The sequence below is a fragment of the Gopherus flavomarginatus genome, chromosome 2, assembly GCF_025201925.1.
Source record: "Gopherus flavomarginatus isolate rGopFla2 chromosome 2, rGopFla2.mat.asm, whole genome shotgun sequence".
Taxonomy (NCBI): Eukaryota; Metazoa; Chordata; order Testudines; family Testudinidae; genus Gopherus; species Gopherus flavomarginatus.
In genome coordinates, this window is record NC_066618.1 from 295,520,363 (window position 1) to 295,538,852 (window position 18,490).

An 18,490-nucleotide genomic window follows, 5' to 3' on the forward strand; every position below is an offset into this window, starting at 1 on the left:
GTGCTGTGACATTTGTATTGTTACCTATCAGCTTTGTGTTCTTGGGGAACCAGGGCGCAGTACCCAGCTTGTCTGACTCACGGAAGACCTTCCCCGCCCCCCAGCCTCTGCTTGAAACAAAGCCAGTCGGAAGAAAGACTTACAAAAAGCAATGAAAAGGCAGTGTGAGACACACCTAAACCCCTCTGGACAAGGGTGACAGGATTAAGGAAACTCCCCTAGTCTCATTTGCATCAAAGAGGGGACAGGCAGGCATCTCCATTAGCATTCAGAATGGAGAACAGAGATTCCAAGGTAAGAACCGCACTGAACTCTGGGAACAGAAAAGCAGGGAAGCAGTGCATGATGGGGGATCTCTGCTCCAGATGTCAATGAACCCTCCTGCACACACCCAGCTCAGCAGTTATCAGACCAATTCTAGTAATAAATCCTTTACTGGCATCCAAAATACTGAAGCTGCCTAATTGCATTGTGAGCCCACTGGAAGGAGCACCACCCATAGACAGGAATGATCAGTTTCCATTGTCTAGCCTGAACAAAACAACTTTGGTATACTCCCTTGAGCCATCAGTTTACCCATACACAAATCTAGTGTTCTCCCTTGAACCATTGTTCTTTTCCTACAAAAACCCCTACCCATGCTCAAGTAAATGTTCTGATGCCTGGATCCAAAATCTACATCAGTTTCATTGGGACTTCATCTTCTCCTGACTGTTCGTGCTGGGGGGTTCTACCTGTCTACATAAACTAAAGATCCCTGCAGCTCCCAAAAATTCTGTGGGCTTTGCTCATCACGTGGGTTACTACCAGAACAATTGTAACGTGAAAGTGGGGATAGGAACATACTGAACCTGGGGCATACGAGGGTGACAGCTTGGAAGTGCTGCTCGACCCAGCCTACTGAGTCCAGGGACATGTAAGGGGTCAGCTTGGGAGTGCTAATTAACCCAGTCCTCTCAGACGCGCTCTGTTAATGTGTGTGTGTGTGTCTGATTCTGGGGCCAAATGAACCCAACCCTGGGGAACACAGGTCCTGCAAGATAGCTTCATTGAACACAAGTGACACAAGCAGTACAGTGATAGAAGTACAGGAAATGTCCAGAAGAGTAACACTAATAAATGAGCATACCCCAAAGTTACGGGCAAACCTGGTAATAGTATTTAGAAACGTTTTCACAGACAAATATAATGTATTTTGCTACATCTGAAATACAGTTGTTGCTGATGAATGAGTACATCTTTTTGGTTTTTCCACTGTATTTCTATCCACTAACAATTATACACGCATACAGAGTGAGAGACAGATACATGACAAATACAGTCCATCTTTTGGCTTCTCCCATAGTTTCACCTTCAGAACATGTGTGACATTCTGATTAGGCCACAGAAACTAAGAGCACCCATTTAATCAATGAACCTGCAGTCCTGAAATGCATTATCTCCCCAGCGCATACAGCTAACATAGGAAATCAGCACACATATTACTAAACCCTTTCAAGCAAAGATATCACAGTTGCATGTTTGAGTAGAGATTGGATATTTCTCTGTGATAATCTCTCCCTCTGTACCCCATCAACAGCATGGTGTCCTGAATCATTTCAAAGGATGCTCCTTGATTTGGGAGAAGTGCCAAGCAACGCTTTGTCTGGTTTGCGTGGAGGCCCAGAACATCATTACTGTCATGACTCAACAAGTCATCCTGAGAGTAAGAGCAACAAATTACGCAAACTAGTTTCTCATTGAGTGGACCGATCCCTTTGCAACTCCATTTGGCAAATGTTTTTGTTATCCACACAAACCCCACGCAAGTCAAGTCACAGGCCTAGTAGTCATCGTTCAGTACAGTCACTTCCAAGTTTTCTGCTCTAATATTTTCTTCTCTCTTTTTCCTCTTCTTTCGTTCCCTTAAGTAGAAAACTTTTATGGCAAGTGTAATGCTAAAGGCAGCACTATACTGGCAAAACAGATGTTCTTTTTAAATTGCCCATCTCCCAGGCATAATTGGTTGAGATTAGACAGATATAAAACAGACAAGAGTAGGAAAAAGGGAATGTTTCCCAGCTTATGTGGGAAAAGAATCCCCAACTAGATTTGGAAATACCTTGAATTATTTTTCGAGATTCAGTTAAGTTCACTTTTTTTAATGATTCAATTAATATGTTTTGGCCATTAATCTAGTTAAAAATAGGTAACCTTTACCCCTGTTATACTGCTCCCTTGTTTTTGGCAGCTTGTTAGTTACTTGGTCACTCAGGCATAGCTAAGGAGGAAAGTGTGACATTCAAAGAGCTGCTGATGCCACGTTAGAAAACTTGGAACAAACATCTCTATTTGGCTTCTACTTCTATTTGGAAATTATCTTGTCACTACATGCTCTGTTTTCTGGGTATTTCCCCACCTTCTCCTGTCCCATTACGTAGGGCTATTTGCATGAAAACAGGACCTTTGTTACATGGGAGTTCATCTGCTCCTGCTTTGGTCTAGTTCATCATAATCAGGCATGGATTAAAGACTGATCCAAGGAGTACAACTTCAGTCCCTGGGCTGGGTGGGCACTTAGGTCAACAGAGATGCCAAAGCAAAGGCTAGGGTCCACAAGCAGAACGATGGGAAAGAGAGAGAGGGGAAGAAGGGACCTAGTGAGGATAGAGTCTGCTGGGTTTGGACTAAAGGTCCTTCTGGGCAAGTACCTGTAAGACAGCAGAAAGAAAGATACATCTTTGAAATGAGACAAATTCTGGTGGTTTCAGGCCTTGGTTAGCCTCAGGCTTGGGCTGTGCTACAAAGTTAAAGTCAATGTCTTACATGATACATGGCTGTTTGCTGTGTTACTGCTAAGTCAAATAAAAGGCTGAAATAGCTCTATAGGTTACAGCTGGCATGGTCTTGTCACCTAGGAATGAGGGGGGGGGGGAAATCACACCCCGTAGGCAACATAACTATTCCAGCAAAACCACCAGTATAGTCACAGCTATGCTGACAGAAAAGTGTTTCTGTTGACATAATTCAGGTTGTTTGAGAGGTAATGTAGCTACACCGGCAGAAGAAATCCTTGTGCCAGTTTATGCTGCATCTACACCAGGGGGCCTCTGCTAGCTTAACTATACCAACCAAGGCTCTAGCGTAGACAAGCACTTAACCAGCCACTGTTCAGAATCATCTTCACAGCGGTCAATTATGACGTGACATAGAAAATTATGTCGTCTGTTACGGAATAATCAGTGGGCATGGGTGAACTTGTAAGACCCAAATATCCTGAAATCATAGATATTAGAAATGCATGAGAACTAATCAAAATTATGGAGTCCACCTTCTTCTAGCCAGTGCAGGAGTATTCTCTATAGCAAGGGTGGGCAAACTACGGCCCACAGGCCACATCCAGCCCATGAAAACTTTTAATCCAGCCCGCGAGGGCCCTCTGGGGAGCGGGACTGGAGGAGTGCCCCACTCCTGTGCTCCAGCCAGGAAGCAGGGTCAGGGGGTTTCCACATGGCTCCCAGAAGCAGCAGCATGCCCCTCCTCCAGCTCCTATGCATAGGATCAGCCAGGGAGCTCCACACACTGACCCCGTCCCAAGTACCGCTGGGAACTGTGGCCAATGGGAGCTGCAGAGGAGGCGTCTGTGGACAGAGCAGCACAGGGAGCGTCTTGGCCAAGCCTCCCCCGTAGGAGCCAGAGGGAGGACATGTCACTGCTTCTGGAAGCTGCTTGAGATAAGCGCCGCCTGGAGCCTGCATCCCTGACCCCATCCCAGCACCCCAATCCCGTGCCCCAGCTCTGATCCCCCTTCCACCCTCTGAACCCCTCGGTCCCAGACCATAGCACTCTTCTGCACCCCAAACCCCTCATCCTCAGCCCCACCCCAGAGCCCGCTCCCCCAGCTGGAACTCTCATCTCCCCCCCCACACACACACACTAACCCTCAATTTTGTGAGCATTCGTGGCCCACTATACAATTTCTATACCCAGATGTGGCCCTTGGGCAAAAAAGTTTGCCCACCCCTTCCCTATAGCATGTTTTAATGTGGTTTATGTATACATTTTTTGAAGCTGATGTCCCTGCTAATAAAGCCTCTGGTCTGCCCTGCCTGAGGACTGGGGCCCTGGTATGTGCTCGGTTCCCCAGGTATGAGAGCCTGGGTTCCCAGACTGTAGCTGGCTTTACCCTACCTGAGGGTTGGGCTTTAGACTGTTGGTGCCCTGCCCAGTCTCAGGGCTTGGGCCCCTGGGTCACTCACTGCTCGACCCCGCTGGAGGCACTGAACCCCGAACCTGCTAACTTCCTCCTTGTCTAAGACTGTTATTCCAGGGGCGTGACAGCCAAGAGGTGTGGCCTCCTTCAGAGATTGATGGCGAGGAAGGGCCACATGCACCTACATGGGTAAAGAACTCATGTTATAAAGCTCAGTTTTAGGAGCTTCCAGTAACTGTCGACTCCCAGAATTCAATACAATTTTCTCAACTTCAAAAAAAGTGTATTAGTACGACAATGTATATAAGTGATGCTGAAGAATGGCCACTATACCTGCCTTTGGGGGTGGGAGAGACGGGGAGAAAGAGAAAGAAAAGGGCAAGTGGGAGTACGTGTGTATAAGACATTGATACCAAGTTTTCAAACCTGATCTGATAGTAAATGCAGGGATTGTTCTCCAGATTTTCCATATCTGAATTCAATTAGAAACACAAAGACAGAACAAGGATGATTGCCAAATGGAAAGCCAAATGCACAGATAAAGAAAAGCCGGTTTCACGCTAATGTTTTAAGTTCTGTGAAGAAAAAGAATCCTATTTCTGTAAAATTCAATTCATTAATTCATATCTATATAAACAGATAAAAATTGGAAACATCACAAGCAGCTAGAGCAGGGGAGGGCAAACTTTTTGGCCCAAGGGCCGCATCGGGTTTCCAAAATCGTAAAGAGGGCCAGTTAGTGAAGGCAGTGTCTCCCCAAACAGACAGGTGTGGCCTGGCCCCTGCCCTCTCTCCGACTCCTACTGCTTCTCGCCCCGACAGCCCCCCGCCCAGGACTCCGGCCCCATCCAAATTCCCCTGTTCCCTGACGACTCCCAGAACCCTTACCCCTTACTGCCCCCTGAAACCCCATCCAACCCCTCCTCTCCTTCCTGACTGCCCTGCGGGGACCCCTGCCCCATCCAACCACTCCTTCTCCCTGACCGCCCCCGGAATCCCTGCCCCTGACTGCCCCCGCTGCCCCATTCAACCCTTCCTCTCCTTCCTGACTACCCCCCTGGGACCTCTGCCCCTATTCAACCCCCCTGTTCCCCGCCCTCTGACCGCCTGACCCCTGACCCCTGTTCACACACCCCCAACCACCATCCTGAGCTCCCCTGCCCTCTATCCAACCCCCCCTGCTCCCTTCCCCCTTACCGCACTGCCTGGAGCACCAGTGGAGCCAGCCATGCCACTGTGCAGCACAGAGCTCAGGGTCAGGCCAGGCTCTACAGCTGCTCTACCTCCCCGCTGGCCAGCGCATTGCTCTGGTGGCAGAGTGAACTAAGGCTGTGGGGGAGGGGGAACAGCAGGAAGGGGCCGGGGTGTAGCCTCCCAGGCTAGGAGCTCAGGCAGCGGGCAGGAGAGTCCCGTGGGCCATATCAGTTTGCCCACCTCTGAGCTAGATGAAGGGACTGGGATTTAGGATTCCTGGACTTATTACCAGATGTGTAAATAATTCACTAAGTAACCACAGATAATTTACTTAACCTCCCTATGTCTCAATTTACTCATCTTTAAAATGGAGAGAATATTAGCATCTGTACTTTCCTCACTGAGGATTTAATTAATGTTCACCTGTACAGCATTTTCAGATCCTTCAATGGATAAGGGCAAAATGTTATTCACTTTCCACAATATCATTACCAAAAATAAATTGAGAAAAAATACCCATTAAAAATGTCAGTGTCCTTTTTAAACCTCTAACTGAGAATTATAATTGAAATGCAAACTGACCTTTACATACTGTACAGTACGGCTAAAATGTTGCTAAAATATATAATTCTAGTGAGGACAGCAGGTGAACTCACTACTCTCTGTATTGCAATTATCTCATTTTCTTCGATTTATAGTCTCCACATAATGCAGCACATCTGTATTTTCTCACTGCATTCTAGCTGCACATCATCCAAGAGGGTTTTAGGGGACTATCAGCTCTACAATCTAAATCTCATCAGCCTGCTACTGTGCCTATCCATTGGGCAAAGAATTGACTTGTTTAGGTCCTCTCTCTTCCCAAGTTGTCTCATTAACCAGTATTAATCCATGTTCAATTCCATTTGCAGCCTATTCGCTCAACTGCTTAAGTGTTCCAAATCTTTCTTTAACTTATTGAAGAAAGGGACTGCCATTGTTGTCTATGCCCTCTGATGCTGTTAAACTGATTACCCTGATATTCTGTACCATGGTCCGAAACATTTATAGAATGGCACCTGTGATGAAAGACACCAGGCACCAGACACTCAACACCTGTATTATTTGATAATTACACTGAAATGAGCGATTGCACTCAGAGTTACTACCGTCTAATAGGAAGCATTCACAGAAAATCAGGGGCATTAATGTCTTTCTTATCTTCATGACTCCAGCCAAGCTGTTAGTCTTCACAGTTTTTGATCCACTTCAACATTATTCTTCCCCATTGTGATTCAAGTGGTCTGAGAGCGAGGGGCACTGTCTAGTGGCCTCAATACATGTCAGAGGCTTGGGAATTATTGCGTTCTATTCCACGTTTTGAAAGTGACTTGCTGTTTTACCCCGAGGAAGATATAATATCACTGCGCTTCAGAATAGTGGCACTGCCAACCCCAAGTGATTGGAAGTCATGCATCAGGCTTCCCCCAAAATCATGAGACTGTCTTAAAAATCAAGAGATTTTTAAAAACATTGGCCTCTATTTATTTGCCTTGTGGCTTTTGAGCCTTTAGGTTACACTGTGGTCCAGCTTTTCTCCAAACCACAAGAGTTTAGAAACTTAGTAGTTTTTTTATGAAATAGTTTCAACAGTTAGTAAATTTAGCAAAAAAAAAAAAATATGAAAACCAGTGCAGAAAAAGGATATAGCAAAGTAACACTCTCTTGGAAATCCTACTTCTTTTGTGGTTTGACTTGCCTCAAAAGTTAATATATTCAGATAAATGTGCATATACTAACAAGTAACAAGGTTAACCACTAAACAGGTGGCTAACAGACAAGTAAATGCAGTAATTCTAAAAAGGTGCCTTGGTGTCTCTCCTTCTGTCTTCTTATTTTTTTGTCCAGCATTACGCAGATGTCCTCCACTCTGCTCCTTCCCTACAGTGTATTCTCAAATGATTTTTCTAGTTTAGTTTTAAGTTATTCATGTGATGTTGCTTCCACCAGTTCTCTTAGGAGACTCCTCCATGGTTTAAAAGACCGCATGTCAGCCTTGACTAAATTTTGTTTTGCTTAAAATCAACCCATTATTCTGTGAGTATAACCTACACCTTCCTTCCCAAATAATTGTTGACGTTCTTTAGCTAGACAGTGGTTCTCACCATGAAGAGTTTTAAAAGTGGAACATTTATGGACTCCTCTATTACACAAAGGACTAACTTGTAGGAACCACAGTATTATTACTAAGCTAGAATGATTTATTCAACAATGAACCACACAGCACACCATCCTATTATTATACAAAGTATACATTTAAACAAACAAACAAACAAAAATGCTTGCCTAATTATCATAGAATCTCAGGGTTGGAAGGGACCTCAGGAGATCATCTTTCCAACCCCCTGCTCAAAGCAGGACTAATCCCCAGACAGATTTTTGCCCCACATCCCTAACTGGCCCTCTCAAGGATTAAACTCATAACCATGGGTTTAGCAGGCCAATGTTACTTCAAACCACTGAGCTATCCCTCCCCAGTTGTATCCGCATATGTTGCAGAGAACATTAATTGCTTCCATAGACATGCTCCAAAAATGCCACAGCCCAACAATCAACATCAAAGAATCAGCAGAAATGCCAGGCTAGTTGAAGGGCAGAAGCTCCTGGCTTTAGGGATGACATAAATCTCAAGAACTAAAGGAGACCTCACGTAGAGCCAATGTAAGTATTTCACTGAATATTAGCATGTTTGGATTAACATGTCAGCCTCTTAAGAACTTGACTGCAAAGAGAATGCCCGGCTCTGACAGCAACATATACTGTGTGTGTATACATGGAATATTAAGTAATTGTCTTCCCACAACCCCCTTTCCATTCTATCAATGAACTGCACTGTGCAATCTGCAACCACGGGGACTACAGTTTAAAAGGACGCGAGACATTTCTTTGAAGAGTTTTTGACCTAGGGATGTTTACAAAAATGTGCCTAAGAATCTAAAGGCTTGTCACTCCAGTTAGCATCTCATAACGCAGCATTTTCCAAGCTTTATGATTGTGGACATTCTACATCAGACTACAAAACTATTGTCCATTGCTGGCAATGCCAACAGATGGTGAAAGTCAGCTTGCTCTCTTTCTGTACAGGAGGGTGATGGAGAAGTGATTAAAAGCTTTAAAGCCATTTTTCAAAGTGCTGCTGACCTCTTTAGCCTACTGAAATATCGTTTCATGATACGATGTTATAACTATGTAAGAAATAAAGCAAAACAACAAAAATATCAGTTTTCTGTTCATGGAAGCAGAAGAGAAGACTTGAATATTATTGAAACGGTGAGATCAGAATGGGTAATAAATAAATTAAACAGTCTGAAGAAATAAATAAAAATAAAATAACGATCAATCAATCTACACTACTTTTCACTACAAGATTTCAAAGTACTTTTACAAAGATGGACCAGTATAATCTCTATTTTACACAGAGCAAAAACGAGACACGGAGAAGTCTCATTTCTAAACTTCAAATAGTAGCTTGACTTTTAGCTATGCTGGGAACCTGCAAGTTCTACTGAAGCTAGGAATATGTATGTTTTAATTTTAGGAAAGACAATTGGAAGAAAACTGGCCCAAGGTCACACAGCATGTCAGTGGCTGAAATAGGAACAAGATCCAGTTCTCCCAATCCCCAGTTCTAACTACTGACTCTCAGCTCTCATCTTTAATTCAGCCATGGAGCTCCTCCCCAGCTAATTAATCCTAAACTGGGCCTGGGGCAGCTTCCAGGTGCGAACAGGAGCGCTAATTGTTCTCCAGCTTCAATTAACCCTTTCACTGCCAGTGTGGGGGAAAACACCTCATCACAGTCTCCTCGGCAGGCTGATTTTTTTTTTTTTAAATGGCAGCTGTTTGAAGTCACCTGGGGGTTGGAATGTGAAAAGAAGTCTCAGAGAAGTGGATTAACGGCCAGAGGACATATGAAGTGGACAAAGGTGTGCGATAAATTTATTTATCTGAAGTTCCACAGTTTATCACATGTTCTGCCATTTATCATATAGATGTCACATTTCTGGTGTTTTAGGATTCTAAAGGATAAGAGATGTCACATAAATATAAGACAAAATTATTAATGAGGCAAGGGCATTATAGTTAAATGTAAATGGTGCAGTCTGGTAATCCTGTTTTACTGTCAAGCCAATAAGATTTTTCATGTCAGAAATTGATGGCAGTAGTGATAAATAAAGGACAGATAACGTTAATCCAGCTGCTTTGAGTTGAACAGAGAAGGTATTACTTTGAAGGGTTTAACATATTAATGGAATCAAAATGACACTTCAAAATATTTATGGAAATCTTTTTTTAAGCTTATACAAGAAGAATAACAAACCCCTATACAATGTTATTAAAATCCTACCCTGAGTTAAACATGCTGACACTTAAAAGCTTCTGTCTGATTTACTTAAAAATCTTCTTTCAGGAAATTATGACTCTAAAATACCTTTCCACTCTTCACTTTTTTAAAAAAGAATTTGAATTTCTTAGGAATTAAAAAAAAACATTTTAATGAGGGATATATTTAAAGCCAAAACCTGAAAGTTATAAAATTTAAAGTTAATATAAAGAATAGTCAGGCTTCCCCCCCAAATGATTTGAAGGTAATATAAAAGCATATCGGGGATAAGCAGTATTGAATACTACAGATCTAGTAATAAGAGCATATGGGGATCAGCCTTTCTAAATGCTGCCGATCTAGTAAAAAGAAAAAAATGTACTCCGGGCAAGGAGTGGTTATCTGTTTCCATAATGAGTGCCATTTTCATCCTGTAGCCTACTCTTAAACCTGATAGAAAGAGCTCCAGGATCTCAACAGTGGAGAGATGTAGCAAAAAACGGGTTTCTCCTACCTTTTCAACTAGCTTGTTCAAGAAAACGAGGTTGGATACCAGGAGTAAATTCGCTAGATCTGTACAGTTCAGTGATGTCTTACTGAGTACTGGCCAAACCACTGAATATTTTGGAACTGATGGCATGTGTCCTTCTACAAAGGTGTCAGAAAGCATCTCCATCAAGAAGGGACACCAGTGATCTCAAGTGTCTTTAACTAATACATTTATAGGTTCTAGAGCCAGAAGGAACCATTGGGATTATGTAGTCTGACTTCCTGTACAACACAGGCCATAGAACTTCCCCAAAATAATACCTAGAGCATCTCTTCAAGAAAAACATCCAATCTTGATCTAAAAATTATCAGTGATAGAGAATCCACCATGACCATGAAATGGTTCCAGTGGTTAGTTACTCTCACTGTCAAAAATTTACATCTAATTTTAGATCTGAATTTGTCTGGCTTTAACTTCCAGCCATTGGATCATGTCATACCTTTCTCTGCTACAGAGAAGGACTCTTTATTAAAATATGTGCTTCCAATGTAAATAATTATAGACTGTAATCAAGACACACCTTAACCTCCTCTTTGCTGGGCTTTTACAGATTGAGCTCCTTGAGTCTATCACTATAAGGCAGGTTTTCTAATCCTTTAATCATTCTTGTGGCTCTTCTCTGCATCTTCTCCAATTTATCAACATCCATCTTGAATTGCGGACACCAAAACTGGACTCAGAACTCCAGCAGCAGTCATAGAATCATAGAATATTAGGATTGGAAGGGACCTCAGAAAGTCATCTAGTCCAACCCCCTGCTCAAAGCAGGACCAACCCCAACTAAATCATCCCAGCCAGGGCTTTGTCAAGCCTGATCTTAAAAATCTTTAAGGAAGGAGATTCCACCACCTCCCTAGGTAACACATTCCAGTGCTTCATCACCCCTCTAGTGAAAAAAGTTTTTCCTAATATCCAACCTAAACCTCCCTCACTGCAACTTGTGACTATTACTCCTTGTTCTGTCACCTGCCACCACTGAGAACAGTCTAGATAAATCCTCTTTGGAACCCTCCTTCAGGTAGTTGAAAGCAGCTATCAAATCCCCCTTCATTCTTCTGTTCTGTAGACTAAACAATCCCAGTTCCCTCAGCCTCTCCTCATAAGTCACGTGCTCCAGCCTCCTGATCATTTTTGTTGCCCTTCGCTGGTCTCTTTCCAGTCTCACCAGTGCCAAGTACAGAGATAAAATAACCTCTACTCCTACTCCAGATTCAAGGGCACCAATAATTTTCAGTTAGACGTCTTTTTTTTCTGAATATTTAATAAACAAAACATGAGGAGCTGGGGCTTGAGTTGAATGTGGTGATTCCAATTTCTGGTAGTGTGTCAAGTGTTTCTCATTACGCAGGTAGGCCTCAAACTGGGAATGAGAAGTTTCTTTTTCTGGGAGCATTGTACAGTTCTTTTTCAGTGAAGAGAGTATCCCACATTTGGGTAACCTTTTCCACAAAACACGTTGGCAGTTCTTCATAGCATGTGATGCTGGCTTTTGGGGTAGCGGGAAGACAAACCGAATTGATGAAGTAATTAACCTTCCTGAAAAGTTCTGCTCGTTACTGAGCAATTTCAATAACCAATGACATATATGATCTTTTTCTTTCTATCAGGGCTGTTGAATAACAGTGTCCTGAGCCGAAGATGTCTTTTGGCACAGTATGCACCCCAAGGGAGAACATGTGCTTAGCAGGGATACAGCATGGCTGAAAGCCAAGTACCACAAGCAATCCAAAAGCTCTGCTTTCCCCTTCAATTAGGAAAAGAACCAATGCCCTTGTCTCATGCCAGAGCTGTTCAGCTAAATTCATTATTCTCAAAGTATTTTGGACTTTATTTTCAGCACAGTACTTACATCAGACCCATTACTCTAATCTTAACAAAAGCATTGTACTTCTATACCTTCAAAAAACCTATGTTAAAAGAACATTAAGATAGCAAAGTGAAGCACCCAAAAGTTAGGAAATGCTGGGATTAAGGTTGCCTGTGCAACCTTAATTCAGCCCTCTTGTGCATATACATCATGACAGTCTAATTACATGATCATATATCATTTTTTCTAACCAAACACCTAGCCTCATTCAATGCACAGAATACGCAGTATTCCTTTGATGGGTAACTAGTGAATATTCCATTTGATACTCCTCATTCAATGTGTGGTCCCCTTGCATTATTTACTGCACCACAACCAAACCCAGCGCTTGAGTACAAAATTATTAATTTCCTCATGGGCTTTTCACTGATGCCCTCACAGTAGTTTACAAATATTATTCAATATATCTTCACACCATTGTGTGAACAGGTCATATTATTGTGCCCATTTTACAGATGAGAAACAGAAACTAAGGCCCAGAAAAGTCACTCATCTAATGTCGGGCAACCAGAAAATGAGGAACATATGATTCACAGCCAGCTGTGAACATTTTGGGTTAAATGACTGACCCAACCTCACACAGAAACTGTGTGGCAGAGGCAGAAATAGATTTCGGTTCTTCAGGGCAGCATTCAACTGCCTTAACCATGAGACCATCCTTTCTCTCCCTGCATCCTCTGAATCATTCACTACACACCTTCCAACTATTGAAACAAATGAGGCAGAGGTCCTACCGACAACAGCATTCTTCACTACACAACCCGGATTTATACCCAGAGCATGTCCATCTTGTGCACTGAATGAGGCAAGGGGTGTTGTGGAAGAAACAATATGTGATCAAGCAATTAAAGATGGTATCATCATAATATGTATGCAAAAGGGGACCAAATTAAGGTTACAAAAGCACCCTTGATTATGGCCTTTTGAGTGCTTGACGATGCAACTTTAACATTCTTTTACAATAGGAAAGTACATCCCCAAACTAAGGTTTCAGAGTAGCAGCCATGTTAGTCTGTATCTGCAAAAATAACAGGAGTACTTGTGGCACCTTAGAGACTAACAAATTTATTTGAACGTAAGCTTTCATGGGCTACAGCTCAGTTCATCCCCAAACTAAGTTTTTTAAAGCTTAAAATGTTTTAAAGCTTCAAAATTGGGGGAGGGGGAACAAAAAAACCCCCCACCAAATATTTAATTCTGTGGAAACATATTGTCCTGCACATGGATCATCAGCGGGGCTGGGATCTTTAAATCCACAGCACAGTATTCTAACCCTTCAGTTAATAAAGCAACTGATAGCATTAGAAGGCTGTTATCTTTTGTGCAGACCTGCCACTAGAGGGGATGGAGGAATACACATTGCCAGTACCACTGAATTATGTGCACTCCAGCCCTGGACACGGGTGACCCTTTGTGACAGAATGTGTATGTCTGTAAATAAAATAATATTTAATAGCCGAAGAGCTTGAGGGGGTGTGATTCAGATTTAGCAAAACTCCATCAAACCAGGTGAAACTCCCCTACTCAATGAACAAGTGAACAAACCATTTTACTTCTGAGGCAGGTGAGTCTTTGAAATACAACCTCTGGAGTATGTTGTTAATCTTTCAAAAGGCAGTTATTAAAGGTCTTTGTATCCTCAATGGGCCATCTTTTAGACTTTGACTAGACAAACCCAGAGACAAAGCAGCAACCCCCTTACCTTACCCCACTTAGTTGTACATGTAAGTAATTCAGAAAAATTGTTTGCAGACTGGAGGTGTTGCTCCTGAGTAGGATGGGAAGCCTCGCTAGACACAAAACTGCCACAGGATGTGGTGAGATCTCTGAATGCATGAAAGACAGCTGAGATTCACTTTCTCTCAGAACTGGATGGGGTAGGAACTGAAGTCAGACACAGATTGCTTTTTGGAATAGTTAAGGACTGTTTTCCCTCTGTAACTTTCAGTGAGAATGTCTGGCCTGGTTTAGCTTATGCCAACTATAAATCTAGGTATGTTAACGCAAGCCATTTTTTAACTCCATTTTTTTGTTTTAAAATAATCTTGTTCTTACGAAGCAATCTGCTGTTGTGTGTGGTGAAGGTTCACCCTGCACCCCTTAAAAGAGGGGTTCCAGATGGCAAAGAGATTCTGGAACTTAAACTCCACCACTCAGATCTTGGGCAATAGGACAGGGGCAAAGGCCTCCATTCCCAGGGAAGCGTGTTGCAAACAGCTGTGGCAGACAAACAACCGGGCTGATGCCAACAGGACAGAGAAAGATACAAGAGTTGGCAGTGACTGTGCTGGATCTAAAGACCGATCTTCAGGGCTTTTCATCACACACAAATAAAATGGAACCTATTTATTGTGAAGTCCCCTCTCCCTCACCCACACATACACCAATTTCACTCTAATCAGAGAGACGTAGACACAAAATATGAAAACAGAATGTGTGGCAATTTTATTATCTAAATAAAATTCTACTCAAATGTTGTCTTCACGGTGATGCTAAAAGTAATAAACTTACCAAATGTCCACTCATTGCTCCCTGAACATTTTCAGGGCTAGAGGATACTCAAGGAGAAATAAAAGCAGCAAAGAATCCTTTGGCACCTTATAGACTAACAGACGTTTTGGAGCATGAGCTTTCGTGGGTGAATACCCACTTCGTCTATAAGGTGCCATAGGATTCTTTGCTGCTTTTACAGATCCAGACTAACACGGCTACCCCTCTGATACTCAAGGAGAAATGTGTGACAGACTCAGAACAAGGGGGGTTGGGTGCTGAGGAGGGGGGAAGAGATTAAACAGTAACTGTTTGCTGCAGAGGTAGAACACACAGCTCAGAGATCTCGTCTGAACAATTAACAAGGAGCAGCATTTGAGGAACAGCTGACTATATTACAATTCTCAGGTAAAACACCACCTGCCATGACTAATGCACTAGGTAATGTTATCTCAGAATGGCAACTACAGTGCTGAACTGTTCAGTGCATCCAGGAGGCAAGGCAGCTATGCCTGCATACAGCTTAGGGCATTAGCTACACCTAGAAAGTACACAACTGCCGTGTTGCTAAATGCAGCAGTTACATTCAGGTAAACACCAGCTTTGTGCTGAGTATCAGAGGGTAGCCGTGTTAGTCTGGATCTGTAAAAGCAGCAAAGAATCCTGTGGCACCTTATAGACTAACAGACGTTTTGGAGCATGAGCTTTCGTGCATCTGAGGAAGTGGGTATTCACCCACGAAAGCTCATGCTCCAAAACGTCTGTTAGTCTATAAGGTGCCACAGGATTCTTTGCAGCTTTGTGCTGGATATTTCAGACACACCTGTACGTTCTGTGTGGGTGAAACATCAACAAAAAGTAGCAGCCCGGTGGTGAACAATCAGCAAGGACACTGTAGGATTGAAAAATTACTTCTGTCCCATCCTCCTGTTCCACAGGTCGTTGGCTGCATTATAGGATCTTGGAGGGGTAAAGTAGGGAGAAAGAAGATGGAAATCTTGGGTTCCATCTTTAAAAAGAGAAAATGTAACCGGGAATAAGAGCATAGGTGCTGAGGTTTTCTTTTCCCAAGGGATGCTCCACCCCTGCTCTGCCCCGAGACCCCACCCTCACTCCGCCTCTTCCTGCCCCTGCTCTACCACCTGCCCCAAAGCCCTGCCCTCACTCTGCCTCTTCCCACCCTGCTCCATCCCCTCCCTGAAGCCCCGCCCTCACTCTGCCTCTTCCTGCCCCTGCTCCACCACCTGCCCTGAGGCCCTGTCCTCACTCCGCATCTTCTCACCCTGCTCCATCCCCTCCCCGAGGCTCCCACTCACTCACTGCTCTCCGCCCTCCTCCAAGCCTCTCTCCCGCACCCATCAGCTGTTTAGTGGCATCTGATGATCTGATTGGGGGTGCCGTCAAACAGCTGCAGCTGGTGAGTGCTGAGCATCCACTACTTTTTTTCCATGGGTGCTCTGGCACCAGAGCACCCATGGAGTCGGCGCCTATGAATAAGAGCAAAACTCTGCCCTGAGATGTACATCCCATGAGATACATTCATGAAAAGGAGGATAGAATTGATTCCTATGTCTGATTTTGTTATGTTGTCCATTATAAAAGAAGCATTTAATAGCAAATTGCAGCACACTTAGAAAAGCCATTTTAGTGTATATACAATGAAAATGTGTGTGTGTTGGCATGAGAGAGAGAGAGAGAGAGAGAGAGAGACTACCCAAATCTGCTAGAAGTAAGATGTAACATACTATTTTGTGTCATTTGATGTGTTCTGACCCATGCCAGTTCTGACACCATAATAAGCTGGTTTCTGCTATAAATTTATGTCTTCCCATTACCCCTTCTTCTCTCCTCTTTGCTTGACTGTTCTTGGCAAGGAAAACCTACTTCGGCTTCCAATTCTGGCCATCACATTCACATTAAAAAAATAATTATCCAGCCATTTTCCTTCATCCACTCACCACCCTTCTCAAACCAGCACAAGGGAAGTTTTATAAAATCAATACACTTCCTACCAACATTAATCATAAACGTGAAGCAACAAAAAGGAGTTGTGCAAAAAGTAGTCCAGCTTTATAAAGGGGGAGGGGGAGAGAAAATAGATGGGAATAATATGGAACGAGAGAGACAGAGATCCCAGCAATACAAAACAGACTCACAGTCCATCTCGCAGCTCTTGCGTATCATTCGACGTCCCAAGGGACCTAAGGGTTCTTTCCAAGGAAGTCACTGTCAACACAAAAAGAAAGAAAAGAGAAAGAAATGACACCACAATTCAGACAAAAGTATTTGTGTGTTTAAATGGGGTTTCTTTCAAAACCGTTCACTAATAACTAACATATGGACACATAAAAACAGAGCACAGCAAGAGCTGAAGGTCGGACAATACGAACTCCATAAGAGGACATTAATAACGTGGAATAATCCTTTTGCATCTTGAGGGTGTATTATATATACTTGTTTTTTGTATAGACCATAACTGTACAGAAAGATTTACCACAACTCAGATAAACTAAAGAAAATCTCTCCCCCATAGACCTGACAGCTGAACATCACAAGCCCAAGAGTGCCCTTTGGTCATTTTCTGTGGTACATTTTCTAAAAAGATTCAGAGGAGGTACAGAAGAATGCTCGGTTTAAATTAACGATCTAAGGATAAGGAGTGGAATGAAAGCAGCAAAATATGTAAAAGAGGGAGAAGACGGAACAGTCTATTACAAATGAATTAAAAGGAAGGAGGCCATGCAAGAGGTTAAGCTGGAATAGCGTTCTGGGGCATACGGAAAGCAAGGCTAATCTAAATTTTATGTGGATAATGAAGAGCCAATGGAGACAGTCCAGCAAAGAGATATGGTGAGAGAGCAGCAAGAAAGGAAAATGATCTTGGCGACCTTGAATGAGCTCTGCTCCACACTCCAGAAGAACAAGGTCACTGTCGATATGTTCTGTGACCCCCTCAAGGTCACTGTCACTATGTCCCGTGGGGAAATTGGGCCCCGTCTCCCAAATATGGCAATCAGTTCAACTCCAAGCATGTCTGACCACTGTTAAGCATCTACCCCAACTGTACAGCCTGAAAGACTGTTGGTATGTCCTTTTCATCCTGAATATGAGAGGCAGATTTGAAATCCTAAAATAAGACATCCCACAAAGATCACATGGGTTGAGTCTTTATTATTTTTAATAATTAAGAACAAAAAGGTAAATCTCATATTCATGATGTCATCAGATTAGTCCAGTGGATGCCAGAGCAGCACTGAGGTAGTGTAAAAATGGAGCAGACTGCAGCCACCTCCTTCTTTAATAAAGTGATACAGCCTCTGGTTCTACAGCTTCCGCATGCAACTGTCCTTCTTCATCGGAGCAGCCTTCCACTGAGAGAGAGATGACTGCCTGTTGGGATCCCGAGTCTCTGCAAACCTCACACCCTTGTATTAGAGACAAAGGTGGCTGCAGCTGTGTGCTGATCTTCATGGGTAACGCTTTGTTCATCCTTATACTATCAACATTCATTTTTCCCCACTCCTAAACAGTGTGCATTAATTCTCATCAACTTGCACTTTGTTAGGACCACAGGAACTGCTATACCAGAACAGATCAAAAAATCAGTTTCTCCTCTTCCGACACTGGCCAATGCCAAAGCCTTCAGAAGGCGGCATAACCCCCCGGTAACTACCTAACCAAGGTTTTGTTTATGGCTGGTTTTCCTTAGTATGCAACTCCTGAGGGGCTAAGAAACAACATTCTGCTTTCCACTCACTCATGCTCTCGCTCATCTCCACCCTGAGTTTCATTCCATTCCATTCGGTTCCAAACCAGAGGCCGGTCACAAGCTGT

General features: G+C 43.2%; 1 protein-coding gene across 16 annotated transcripts in view; it reads right to left on the minus strand.

Annotated features, from left to right (window-relative positions):
• TSNARE1 (t-SNARE domain containing 1) overlaps positions 1-18,490 on the minus strand; it is a 757,898-nt gene that overhangs the window by 419,345 nt on the left and 320,063 nt on the right. For all 16 annotated transcript variants that reach the window (XM_050940861.1, XM_050940856.1, XM_050940858.1 and 13 more), the window contains one exon: positions 16,813-16,882. In XM_050940861.1, coding sequence (XP_050796818.1) covers positions 16,813-16,882 — 70 coding nt within the window. The remainder of the gene's footprint in view (positions 1-16,812; positions 16,883-18,490) is intronic.